This window comes from Mastacembelus armatus, chromosome 14 (genome assembly GCF_900324485.2).
Source record: "Mastacembelus armatus chromosome 14, fMasArm1.2, whole genome shotgun sequence".
In the NCBI taxonomy this organism is placed as follows: Eukaryota; Metazoa; Chordata; class Actinopteri; order Synbranchiformes; family Mastacembelidae; genus Mastacembelus; species Mastacembelus armatus.
In genome coordinates, this window is record NC_046646.1 from 20648905 (window position 1) to 20663326 (window position 14422).

Genomic DNA, 14422 nt, shown 5'->3' on the forward strand with positions numbered 1-14422 from the left:
TGAATAAGTACTAGGTTTTTGGTCTGTTTTGCAGTCACGTTGATGCATTTACACACTGCTTCCTCATCCAGCCTTCAGTTTTTCCTCATTCTGCTTTGAAAAAAGAGCAAATAATTAGCACCATAGATTGGATAATATGGAAGCTGTTGATTGGTGACTCTAAATTGCCCATAGGAGTAAGTGTCAGTGTGTGGTTGTATGTCAGTAGGTGCCCTGTGATGGACTGGTGACCTGTCCAGGGTGTACCCCTGCCTTTCACCCAAAGAGAGCTGGGATAGGCTCCAGCAGATCCCCGTGACCCTGGTTAGGAACAACTGGGTATAGATAAAGGATGGAGGGATGGATTTTTGTCCTGGTGGTAATGCACTTCCATAGATAAACTTTAAAAACCAAAAGTGTTTTCAATTACACTATTTCCTGGCTCATTAAATCTCTGCTCAGTTGGATCTTAGTTGAAGCTATGCTGGAATTAAATGAAGGTTTGTCTAACCTGCAGCTGCCTTTTCAAACTGACAAAACAGAAAATGACACTTCAGACTTTTCAAGTCATAGCTTTATTTCTGTGGTTGACAAAACAGTAAGAGATAGCTGCCTTGGTGTCTGAAGGAGTATGAAAATAAAAATAAAAAAAAAACAAACACAATCTTGGTCGCTGGTGGAGCATCCAGTCTGACTGGATGAATGGCAGACTACAGCTGAGAAAACAGAAACATGTTCACATTAAAACAGAAATGAATAATTTCAGCACACAAAAGTCAAAGAATGAAGATTAAAGTCTGTTCAGTGTCCAAAGGCTTCAAGCTTCCGTGGAGGGAAAGGTCCCTCTGGTCACACTGCATGTTTATGTATCAAGCTATACAGTTTAAATTAAGTACAGATTAAATTGAACCATTTTGTCAGTTCACATGTCAGTGATGACGACAGACTGACATCAGCTTTAATGATTACTCTTCTCAAACAGTATCTAGTAAGAAAAATACTGATGCTGGTTAATCCCATGATGTCAAAGTGACTATTTTTTTGTCATTCGGGCTCTAAGTGTTGAACTAAACTCCCAAAGGTGCTTTTATTAGATATGTAATCACTGTTGCATAAAGTAAATCAAAACAGGCTGAAGCATTAATGAAATAGAAACATTTGCATCGTTCAGTCATGAAATTAAAGCTTTTTTTCATGAAAAAAAAAAATAGCTTTTGTAAGTAACTAGTAAATAAACAGCACAAAACATTTAGTACAAATAAGTGAGATAATTAAAAAAAAAAAAGTTGTGGAAAAAATATAATTATTTGCATAAAAAAAACAGCTAATCTTTTTCTTAAAGTGCTATGTGGCTCTGGTGAGAGCCTGAGCACCAAGATGCCTCCTACCAAACAAAATCAGGATCAACTCTCAAACATAAAACAAGCCATTCTTGGCCTCATTCAGAAACACACACAACTTCCTAATTCTAATTTTTGCCTCCCACTTGTTAAACAAATTGCTTTGTTTAACAATCTGTGGATATAAAGGACAGAAAGGTTAAAAAGTTGAACGAATAAGGCATTGATAATTGGAAGAGAGCTTAGATGGACCCATATCTCTGTACCAAAGAGAAACATTCAAATTTCTGTTCAGTCAGGCTTCACAATTTTTCCTCAACTGCTCCGCACAGAGAATAAGTTATGGCATCAGATAAGAACTGAACTCGTACACTTATCTAGATTCACATTTGGTCAGTGCAAGTGCACGAAAGTGACAAACAATTACTTAATTTAACCTCATCTAAGCCAAAAAGAATGAATTTCTACCTTTACTAAATGGTTTAAAGTAATCTTAATATTAGGGCAGGTGAGTAACATCTCGATGTCACCTCATGAAATGTACGATTGAGGCTTTAAAATATCTAAATGGTAGAATGGGAGCAATGTGCACTTGTAAGAGATGGACAGTGTGAATAACCCTCAACATTGCTTCCCTCCGCCCCCGGCATCAACTCCTCGTTATACAAACGGCTAAAACCGTCGTAGTAATCATCCGAGTCCCCCTGTTCTTTGCCCTGTCCCCTCCTGGTCTGCCTGAGGTGCTGTGTGGGGCTCCAGACTCGCTCCTCCTCCTGAATCTGGGCACTGTCGAAGATGTAGACAGCGTTGGCTGGCAGGGAGAACTCCAGGCTGTGTAGGTACTCGTCCACCATCTCTTTGCAATGGATGAACTCAACACTATCAACCTGAGAGAGGGTGAGGCAAGAAACAATGGAGAAAAAAATTAGTGTATTTTAATCCAGTTTGGAGTTTTTAACCTTATAACCTACTTTCAGAAGGAATGATTTCTGAGGTTGTCAAAACTGTGCTCAACTTTGCAGCTTTTCAGCTATTGACAGGGGAATCATTTACTGGGTGAAACACGGTTCACAACTCTCCCACCAAGTGCAGGTTTGTGCACTAACATTTTAAGTTGTACAGTGATATGAAATCTCACTAAAATATCTTCTTTCCTCAGGGAGATCATTTACAGCCAGCCAAATGACTGCTTTTATCAAAGATATGTGTTGGTCTGCGGCTCTGACGAGAATCATCTGTTTCCCTCAAAGTGCCAACATGTGCCCAAAGGTCACCAAAGCAGCTAATGCAGCACTGGATCAAAACGTTTGTTAGTATATTGAAATGGGGCAGAAAAATTGGAGATTTGAAAAATAATGTGTCTTATCTAAAGATAATCAAAGAACTGGCAGATAATACCAAAGGAAATTACAAATCTATGATGGGCTCTGATGTACATTTTCTGGATGGATGTCTTCCAGCCTCCAGTGAAGCCATGTAATGCCACGCTCTCCTGACTCTAACATTAACTACAAATGCCCTGGACGCCTGTGCATTTCTCTTACTTGTGCTTTCTTCAGCAGGTCGGTGAAGACGGAGAACCAGTCAGGGGTGAGAGCCTCCAGCTCCAAAGTGATGATGGCCAAGGCCAACGTAGAGCCCTTAAACTGCCAAAGCTGGTGGCAGGCCATACAGTGCTGCACCTGCCTGGTCCACAGCGCCACCTGGAGGCCCGGAGGCCTCTTCTGATGCCATAGCTCTGTGTGCAGCACGCTGGGGTCTGTTGCTGAGTCCCAGACGACTCCGGAGCCGAGCCCGATGGATGGAATGAGGTGGGGGTGGCTGGAGACGAGCAGGGCATGAAACTAGAATGGAAGAGAACAGAGAAATGAATCGAAATGAGACCAAAATGTTAGTCTAATGATGTCATTGTTCTTCTATTGTCCATGCATCCATCGTTCACATTTTACCTCTACGATATTACAGTTCATGAATATTACATATACTGGTGCGTTCAACATCCTACCATACATCATTCACCCCTTCATCACCTGCTCAGGACACTGTCTCTCTGCTCCTCAAGTCTTCAATCCTGCATTAAAAGTTAAAGTCCCAACCTGATGTTCTGTGCAGGACTAATACAGATTCCCACTATCAGGTTTTACTTAATGAAGAGCCCCCTGTTTACCTGAGGAATCATAGTAATCTTGTTTGTCTTGTATCGTGCGTGCAGTGCTGCTGTGGTCCCATTTTCAGCCAAGAATTAGAAATCCCAACCTAAGTGGGGGCTTTGGTAAAAAATACACACTTTGAGTTTAAGTTAAAAGATTAATTTTATACTTCTGTCATGCAGTTAATAAAACTGCAAACAGGGGCTCAGCCTAGAAAATTATTTCCTTTGGTTTAATAAAGAGTGCCAGGAAAATACTGTCTAGTGGAGAAATTACCTACTAGATTCCAAGATCAACACATTTTTGTTAAAGTCACAGCTCTTTTGAGTTAATTTCATCCATGTTGTGTTCAGCTCTTTTGTTTTAGTTTGTCTCTTACTCAAAAGCAAAGCAAAGCAAAAATAAGCTATTGGCTGAGAGGTAGAGTGAGCGAAGATAAAACGTAATCCCTAAAACAGCTGCTTGACTTGATACAACTCTAAAGCCCCTTCGTCCTCAAGTTTCCCTTCTTCTCTCTATTTTGGAAATGTAGGCCATTCAGGGTAATGTAGCAAATAGAAAATGTTTAGATTTGAGCATCACATTAGCTGTTTCTACTGTTCAGAGAGTTTTACTTGGATGTTGAGGTGAACTGAGAGGCACTGACAAAGCATCTCTAAATCCTCTTACTCATGAAGTGTCACAGTGGAGAGTCTGTGATAAACTGATTTTACTTTTCATGACTGCTGTTTTAAAGACATTTAGGAAAGGTAAAGCACAGGAATATCTTTAGGGCAGGGGAATGTAATTGTGAGATATTAACAGTAATAGTATAGCTAAAAAGTATTTATTTCACAAATATTTATTTGAATAGTATGCAAAGAGAAAATGTCTTTATTTTATTATAGTTTTTATTAATCTTAATTTTAAAAGTGTTGGATTTTTGTATTGCTTAAAATGAAGTGCTAGGACAATAACAGATTCATGACAATAATGCCACACACTGTAAACCTAAGACACCAGATCAGTTGAATCCATAAATGTTGATAATAATTGCCAGTGCCATTTTTTGTTTTGCAGAAAACACCAATTCAATCAAATTCAGTCCAAATCTGCCAAGCTGCTTTCTGGTGATGGTTTATTATTCATGGCGTAAAGAAAACAAATCTAGACACTTTTATTTATTTCGTAAGGAGATGTTGGTTGTCCTCAGCAGTGCAGATCAATACATGTGAAGGATTTCTATCAAGAAAATTATGGGCTGTATTCATAATTAGATGCACTTTTTACCTACATTACCTTTTGTTGTGTTTCAAAGCAGTTTTACAGGTGGGCTAGCTGCCCTCTGACCCCCCACAATGACCCATTTCTTTATACAATTTGAATGCTGATATTTAGCAAGTACAACGTTGCCCATTTTCACTGTCATAGTTTAGTGTTAGCATGTTAACATTAGACTAAACAACTAAGCTGAAGCTGAAATGTCAGCCATAGCTATTAGTGGTTTTAGACAGTGAGAATATTGAGCTGACAATAGTACGAGATGAAAAATCAGCAAATCAACAAGTAAAATTTTGATGTGATGTTTGGGGCTGTACGGAAAGCTACCTGAGGCGAACATGAATGTCTGCACCAAAATTTATGGCAATCCATCTTAAGGTTGAGATACCAAAAATCAAATGTTCGTGACAATGACGGAAAAGTATCGTTCCGATAGTTCAGTCTCAACCAAACTGGTGGACCAACACCGCTGTCCATAGAACTACGCAGCTAGTGTGGTTAAAATGAAAAATACTTACTTTACGATGGTTTATGGCATCGAACATGAATTTAATTATTTAAACACGCTATGGACAGTTTCTATATTGTCATATAGAGTATAGATATCACCTATACTCATAGCCATGCACCAGTTTGTTAGGTACACCAAGAGAAAACTAATGCAGTCTAAAACATCAGTCCTAATCTAAGTCCTTCCTTTAATGAGGTTATAATGTTTGTTGTTATTAAAATAGTTTCAGGAGAAATGTTGGTATAACTATGTGATCAATTTGGAGGATGCAGTTTGTGAGCTTCGTCCTGCGTGACTTAGCGTTATGAATACAGCTCCAGACCCAGCTGCATGAAGGGACCTAAATGATGTGTGTTCAACTCTGCTTCAGGCAGTGACTTGTGAGCATTAATGAACCTAATGTACACAGACCCAAGCTGTGTGATAGTTTTGTGCCATAAACTGAATAATATAGTATGGGAGTTTTTTTTGAACAATGCCAAATCTGTTTCAACAATCTATAGCCTGATACCCCAACAACCCAACTTTGTCTGTTTTTGTGAAAATTCTTGAGATCTGACGACACTGATGATCTTGTATCAGCACACACCCCCTTTGGTGGCAGCAGGGTTTGGGTTTCCACTGTAGAATTAGAATTAGAAGTGCCTTGGCCTGATATGCAACATGTCTATTATTTTGCTGGCAGCTTGCAAATGCAGTCTTATGTGGTCTCATACAACTCTATCCAGATTGTGTGCTAAAGTGCATCTTTGTTGTTTTTTTGTGTTACCTGACCTGGGTTATACTGGCTTCGCCCAATATATGATTTTTATTCCAATACTGTCACCTGTGCACAGGCTACAATCTGAAAATCTATAAATTGAGTGGAAAAACCACATTTCGACTCTGATGTGAATTAAAGCAGTGACTTTTATGTCAGGCTGCATTATATTGTGTATTATAGTCACACAATAATACAATATTTATTTCTGTTTTAGTCATTTTTGTTTAATGTATTGGAAAGTTAAATGTAAATCTAACATATCTTCTAATTGGACTCTTGAATACTCACATTTACATAAATGAGAGGCATCAATTCATTTCTGTTCTTGGGTATTGTGATCATTAAAAAAAGGAGAGGACTGCAGCCAGGCATTAAAAGTTTAAAACTAATCACAGGCACAATGAGTCAAATCAAATAAATGCACAATCTCTACTAGGACCAATTCTTTACTGGGGGGGGGGTCAAGAGGGTGTGAGGTTATGTGAACGCCACCTAAAACATAAAGCAAGCATGATGGTTTAATGTGTGCTTTTGTACTGCTGTGTTTTTCACAACACCAGGACCTGAATCCACAAAGCATTTCAAAGTCCAGTCAGTTCACCATGAGATGCTCTGACAGATCAGGTCCAAAAAAGAAACAGAAAAAAATAATAATAATAAAATGTTGTGTTTGCCTGTCCGTCTATTTGCTGAATTCTAACTTACTATGTGAATGAAGTCAACTGGTGTTGCGGTGTACAAGTCCCAGTGAAGCTTGTCTAGAATGATCCTCTCCATGCGAAGAATCTCTGCTGTTGAAAAGTTGCATCCGCTCTGCACAACCAGGTCTTTAACAGAGCCTATTACCTGTTAAAACAGACGCCAACAAAGGGAAAGAAATAAACACATTGTTTTGAAATAGCGTTGAAATAAGTGGTGGTGTTTTTTTATCTGACACTATTGACTCTGTGTATTCGTTAAGGGAGATCTTACCTCATCTTCCTCATTGACTTTGGCAGCCAGGACCAGTGAGGTAAAAGCAATGCACTTCAGGTACTTTGTCTGGGCCTAAAGAGGAAAAAAAAAAAAAAAAAAAAGATTCAAGCCAGGAAGGTTTATGAATGTCAAAACACACGTATAAAATATTAATGGATGCCTTTTCACTGTCTTACTATCTGTGAGTGAAGTCAAGCTAAATGTAAATGCACTTTATGCAGTCCAACTTCCAAATGAATAAAGTTCAGACATGTATGTTACCTGTGCAGCCCCGTACACAAAACAATCTGATGACAAATGCAGCTAATTTTAGTTGAGTGCAGACTTAGAGGAAGATTACTTTGACTTCAACTGGACCAAATAAGGAAAAGAATAAAATGTTGTCCGTGACTGTTCTATGAAGCCATTTGTGCATGTTTGTAGTAATGCGGCGATTCTCCTTTCCATTTATTCTGTAAAGAGGCATATTTTATTTACTGGAGAAAGGCTTGGATCTGTGATATGCTGTGGCTGTCTACCTTGACAGTGGACAGCAGCCGGTTGAGGACACAGACTCCCAGTGCAAAGGTCTCTGGACAGAACTGGAACAGCCTGGTCATTTCTCCAAGCCAAAGGATCATGTCTTGGTGCTGGGATGAGGAGATGTCAGCACCCTGAGTGGTCAAAGGATTCAGCCAGTGGTTAATAAATGATACCTGTAGGATGAACTGTGTTGTGGATTAGTCAGATGAGCTTTTTTTAAAGAATATTCTTAACCAGTAACCTGGATCTTTAACATTTTCAGCAAAAGGTTTTGCCTCAGGTTTGTTTTTGTTAATGATTTACTAACATTGAAACAATTGTCCCATATACCAATACATGAGCGTAGCCCATTTGTCTCACCTGGATGCAGCCGTTCTTGAAGACAGGTACCTTCCAGAGGCGAGCCTCTCTGACCAGAGCGGCCTCCAGGAGGCCAACCAGCCGCTGGCTCTCCACAGCTCCTGGGTTCTTCATCACTGCCACAGCACAGGCCAGGCTGCACCCAGGGCACACACACCTGGTGGAGGTAGAGAGGGGGAGGACGAGGAAAAAGGGGGTCAGAGGTGAGAGATCACAGTGGAAGCAGACACAAAATGCCCAGTAACATTAACACATCTTCTAAGATACTGTGCACAGTGCATCTGCTCAGAGGTCAAGCAATTATATACATATTGGTTTAGTATTACTTCATCCACATGCTCATTTTCCCATGAAAGGTTTGATGAGAGACCTAAAAACGTTTTTACAATATGAAGATGAAATAATTTAATAATTAATCTGTGAAACGTTTCTGCTGCGGCAGGAAACAGACAACGCGTCGCTTCCCGAACATCATCGCCATTTTTCAGACTTTGCAGAAAAGCAGACTTGAATGCAAAGTTAAAAATGAGCAGGACGTGACTGTTTGAATGTGCTGCGGCTGAAACAGACCCAGGCTGGACCCAGGCGGGATAATGAGCGGCAGCTGCTGCACCTTCCTGCTGCTGCAGACAAAACATTGGTTTCCTTTGGTTTTCCTTTTCCTTACCTCGTCACTTTCAAACGCAGAGTATTTCTTCGACGGCAGGTGCATTTATACGGTTTACAAATTTAGTCCATATTCACCGAAAGCAACAAATAAAACAAATAAACACCATTTGGAGGTTAGAGAAAACAATCTCGGTTCAAAGCGTGCTCCACGATGAATATGCAGAAATGCAGCCACATTATATTTAAAAGAAAAACAAAACAAAAGTTTAAAAAGCGCAGAAATATTTCACAGAACTTGCAGTAAACAAAAAAATACGCGCAAAAAAAGACAGGAAGCAAGAAAACACTGAGGACTGAGGGCAGGCTGTGTTTTGAACGCGCAGGACTCCGCCCCCCGTGACGTCACCCCGTCTGCAGCCTAGAAATGTGTTAGTCGGTCAGACATACGGGACTCCGCACACAAAATGGTCGAGCCTCTGCTGGAAATGGAAGATTTTCACTGTGTTTCCCAACAAAACGCTCGCTCTGATGCAGAGCTATTTCCTGGTTTCCTCCTTTTATTGTGAAGGAATCCTGCAGAGAGTCTGCTCCTGCTTCATTCAAATACAGTCTGGTACATGTAGAAATGATTTAATGAGGCTAATTCACTCATTATTGCATTGACTTCTGATTATGTTCCATAGGTGGATCAGTGAACGGGCCCCGGGGCCTGATGTATTTCATGTATTTCATGTAATAAATAAATAAGCACACCTGTCTTTGCATAATGCATGGATGGTATTAATGCAAAGTATGTATGTATGTAAGTATGTGCTCTCTATAGCAAACATTATACAACTTTTAGCTTCAAATATATGTGTAAATAATGCAGACTATAGTAGTAGTACAGTGTAAGTAATTAAAGTACATAAATACCATGCACCGTGGGGGGATACAGCACAAAAATACTCTTTGTTTGTTGTATTTTACTTTTATTTCCCCTTTTTTGTAGAATTTAAGTGACAAATGATCAAAGCACCACAGCACCAGCCTGAACTGGTTTGCACTATAGTGTATCAACCATGTTTTTCTGAATGTGGGTGTCACAAATGTAAATAATATTTTATGCCAGGTCAAGTTCCACTGGATCTCAATCTTAGTCTTTCACAGACTGGAGCACTGGAGAATGCTGCAATCAAACTGCTCAGCTGTGTTTTTGTTTTTTTACAGTAATGTGTTTTTGTTTTTACTCCCCATCATGTTTGCAGCACACTTGGCTGTAGGAATTTGTGACTGAAAACACAAGTGACCATTCAGTATATGAGACATTTAAAGCATTTTTAACATCGAGTTAATGCCAAAAATCCTTCCACTTCACTTGACAATAATCAGCTAAAAATGTGTGTGGATAGATTTAAAAATAAATCTGGGATTCTGATCTTTGTTTTGTTAGGTGGGTTTCCTCCTCTGTGATGGACTGGTGACCTGTCCAGGGTGTACCCCTGCCTTTCACCCAAAGAGAGCTGGGATAGGCTCCAGCAGATCCCTGTGACCCTGGTTAGGAATAAGGGGGTATGGATGGATGGATGGATGGATTTCTTCCTTCTTCCATGAGACATGTCTTTCAACCAGAGTAGGTAATAAATTTCCTTCTGTATATCTGCTTTTCTGAAGTGTTCTTGAATGAGACTAAGGATCCCTATAAGTAAAACATCTTTATCTGACCAGAAATCAATTAAAAGAGTATTACAATAGTTACATCTTTGTGTGTCGAATCTCCAGTGAAACAGTAATGAGCTCAACCTGTTGACTCACTTTTGATAAGTGCTGATGAAAAATGTGAGGCTTATATGTTCATATTTTCTTTCATATTTCAGTTCAAATGCTTTGTCATCAGACACATGGTAAAGTCTGGCGGTGCTCTGTCAGGCTGTAGCTTACTGCTGCCATTTATATTCACTGCAGGAGCTTTTTGCCTTTGGTCTGGTCTTCAGTAAGGCATGATGGGTTGAGGACTAGTCAAGAAAACTTTTTGGTTGCTTTGGCTGTTTGTCTGTAATTTTGTCCATATGAACAGGCCATCAAAGATGAACAGATCTAGATTTATAAAATGTCAAATGTAGGCTTATTATTCATGCAGAGCACCTTCAACAGGGGTTGAGTTTTAAAGGGCTAACAGTCATTTAAGTTATCAGCATAGTGTTGTAGTAACATCTGAAGTCAGAAAGAATCACGTTGGATATCGTACTCAGTGTTATTGCTGAAATATTATTATGTCAGTGTTGTCCTGGTACCTCAGTTCCTGATGGAAGGTGGTAGCAGACCTGCTTCCTGCCACTTTATTCTGACTGACACAGGCACAAGTGTTTGCTTTCCACTCTCAGCCACCTCACACAGCTGACTGATAAAAACAGAGTTGACCGGTGTGTCTCAGTCGAGGTCACGACAGGAATGTTGATAAGAAAAGACACAGCAAGCAGCATATCTGCATGTTGACAGAGTGGAACAGCCAGTGGGAACACAGTGGTTGTGTGTATCAAGTCAGGGTGTGCTTGGCTTACATATCTTATTTGTCCTGTGGTCTCCGAACACATTGGATGAGAATGGTGACTCTTTTTTTTAATCAAAAGGTCATTCTCACATATTCTGAGGCTTGAACCCTCACATAATATATCTGTCCTTCTCTTTATCGCCCTCTCTCTCTGTGAATCTCTCTCTATTCCCTGCAGTCTGAACTGCAGCTCATGCAGAATGTCTTGCTTGCACACTGCTCCTGCTGATCTGGCATTTTACGTGTTTGCACAATAATGTGTACATTTACATTCCATCACGCCCTAATGACCGGTGGGAATATGACTGGGTGGAAAGCTGTTGATATTCGTGGGTTTGAGTTTTTGAGCTTCAGTAGCAACATAAACATATGTATTACCCAACACGCCCTCCAACCTGAATTTAAAAACATCTCTTCTGCTTTGGCTTTTGAATGTTTTACATACTAAATAATGTATGAATGAAAAAAAAAAAACGTAATTGGCTAAACATTTATCAAGTATGAAAAACTGTCAGTTGAAGCTATGAATGTGATTCGATATGTGATGAAAAGGAAGTTTCCCAAAGAGACAAGTAAAATTCTCAACAAATATAGTCTTAGCATATAGGCTATCTTCTTTTAAATGAAATGCTAATAAGAAATCCAGTTAGAAAATCTACCCATGCAAAATTTAAAAGATGAAATATTAAAATTTAAATAGTCTAACAGGATACATATATAAATGTATAATCATATACAGTGCTACAGTATGTTCACAAGGGAGCTAAGGCAGACTGCTTGTACAAGAGATGAAAACACTTAAGGAGCCCCAGGGATACAATGGTTTCAACTTCTTGGATCCTAAATATGAAACAGAGTAGGAGACTCTACCTGAGGGTTTGAACACAGTCTCTGATCAGTTTAACAAGAATTTACAGTGTGTCTGCAGACCCCCCTCCCCGTGTCTCCTGTCTGCACCATAAATCCACAAATCAATGTCAACCCTGAACCAACCGTGTCCTGTCAGGAAAGCTTTGTGCACTTGGCCGAGCATATTATGTTGCTAAAGTCACTTCTGATCTCTGACTTTGATCACTGCATGTTGGGCCACACTGAGCGTTGTCATCTCAACATTGGCTTAGCTAAATAACTGAGGACTGTTCAGATTTTCAGGAATTCACTGTTTGGACATAATGTACTGTCTCCTGGTACGGATTCCTAAAGACGACTGCAGACAATAAGAAAAATGAAAGAAAGTATTCAGACAATTTCACATGTTGCACACTTTATTAGACTTCAGATTTTATCCATGTGTGATTACTGCAGCTGGGAAGAGTCACACTTTAGATATTTAGCCTTCCTGCTCGGATGTAAGCAACTGCTGTACAAATACAGTAAAGCCATTGAAGCAGATCAGCAAATGCTTCCTGGTCAATAGACATGACTGCATTTATCCATCTAGCCCTCAGAGTGCAAAGAAGATTGGCTGGAAGCTGGCCATCAAAATGCTGCTGGAATCATTAGGCAGACAGACTTCCTGCCAGCTGACGCAGTAATAACCAATTTACAAATCTTTCATTCTAGATCGACCACCTGCCACTGGAGGGCGACAAAGGCCAAATCATCAAAGTTAAGACCATTTAACAACATCCTTTAACCCCAGTCATTTTTTGTACTTCATGTTTTCATCATCCAAGATGAAATGTTGAACTGAGCTGCACATTTAAAAAAAATTCTTTTCTTCCTTTGTCCTTTTTTCATGGCACCCTGCTGTGGTTGGCTCTCAGATGTCAGATTTCACTTCTGCCTGCCTCAAACGTGCTTTGATGGGGAATTTCCAGCGGGAGAAACTTCACATCATTAGGGTTAGAGAAGAAAGACGGTGGTGAAGAGGTGGGAGCAGAGGGAGCAAACTGCGGCTTGGCTATCATCACTAAGTGGGTCTGAATAATACAAAAATACAGTGTTCCTTTCCCCCTGCCTTTATGTCATTATTAAATCTTGTATGCTGAAGGTGGAAAACATTGAGATAATAACTTTGAGGCCAGCTCAATCAATTTCATGGTCAATTTAATATAAAGGTGGCAGGTTGTCCTATTACTTTGTACAGTCAGTGTGTCTGATGTGGGCTAATGGATGGAGATAAAACAGTGGAAAGATACATTGCCAATTCATGTCTTATTAAATCTTGAGAAAAAAGGACTTATAATAAATTTAAATCTCAGGATAACATTGGCAAGTCATCACAGGGTTCTTTTTTAGTAATCATTAATTTCATTTAAGAAAACAAACAAATAAAAAAAGTACAGCAACATGACCTGGTTACTTACAGTACATGAAAGCATTATAAATTATACAGTTTAGTACAGAGACATAGTATTTTCAGGTCACATGGTATATTTCTCATAGGGTCTATTGTCAGTCTATGTTTTCCACTCTTCACCCTTATTTGCTCTTATGATCCTTCTGGAAGGAAATTGATAGTAAACACTTTACAAAAACATACTGTGACAGAAAGCAGTTTCCTCTGGTATAAGAGGAGAACCACATACTATACTCTGGTTGTCTTTTTTATCAATAGGGGGCAGTGTTGTTACACAGGAGCTGTGCTACTTTCAATATTCTCTGTAGAAAAGCTCTCCTGAGTGCCAGAGAGGAAAATATTATACAATAAAATCATCTCAGAAGCAGAGCACCAGTCACCTAGGAATTTCTGGAAACCCAATATGTTTCATTGTCTGAGTTAGAGCTTGTATCGCCAATTCTTCTGTCGCCTTTTGCCTTTCATATTAAAACCATCTTGATGCTGGGAAAAACTTTTTATCTTAGCATGAATGTTGATTTTAGCTTGTATTTGCTGTCTCTCGCCTGGCATTTGATTCTGTAGTTAGAGTTGGGTGTTTACTTTTAGATTCTAATTCTGCATCAAGTGCGCCTAACATACTTTTCCTTTACTGCTAAACACATGAGCGAAGAATCAAGTTATTCTATGAGAGCAGTTTAGTATAATATCCACCATCACATGAATTCATTTTTAAATTTCAGTATGTTAAATATTTGGCTCCTGTTCTAGTTCTAGTTTGGAGCCTTTTGTAAAATACCTGTTTGCTTTAAAATTTAAATTCTAATCATCCACCTCATGCAAGTGCTTGAAATAGAATAAGCAAATTTCCATTTAAATCACTTCATTGTTGTATAGCACCTTGGGTGGAGAATTAAATTTCGGCCTAATCAGTAGTGAATGTGGGTTTACTTCAGGCATTAAACAAATTAAAATGTATGGCATCAGATTGCTTGGCTTAAATCCCTCAATGTATAATAATCATCATTGCACAGCTGATTGTCCGCTATTGTACATGTCATTACAGCAATAATACCTGCAAGGGCATTTGCTGTTATCCTGAGTTCACTTGAGATTAGGGAGGAAATTTTGTTCATTATTGG

General features: G+C 39.3%; 1 protein-coding gene and 1 long non-coding RNA gene across 2 annotated transcripts; one reads left to right on the forward strand and one right to left on the reverse strand.

Moving 5' to 3' along the window:
- Positions 1-535: 535 nt before the first annotated feature.
- On the reverse strand, positions 536-8847 carry ccni2 (cyclin I family, member 2). Its single transcript, XM_026327728.1, has 7 exons — positions 8528-8847; positions 7861-8017; positions 7497-7631; positions 6976-7050; positions 6709-6849; positions 2864-3163; positions 536-2206 (listed from the first exon to the last, which is right to left on the reverse strand). The coding sequence occupies exons 2-7, from the start codon at positions 7972-7974 to the stop codon at positions 1883-1885; spliced, it is 1089 nt and encodes a 362-aa protein (XP_026183513.1). The 5' UTR covers positions 7975-8017; positions 8528-8847; the 3' UTR covers positions 536-1882.
- A 1097-nt stretch (positions 8848-9944) lies between these two features.
- Positions 9945-13576, forward strand: LOC113143382 (uncharacterized). Its single transcript, XR_003297023.1, has 3 exons — positions 9945-10085; positions 12563-12607; positions 12766-13576. It is a non-coding gene; the product is annotated as an uncharacterized LOC113143382 (long non-coding RNA).
- The last annotated feature ends 846 nt before the right edge of the window (positions 13577-14422 follow it).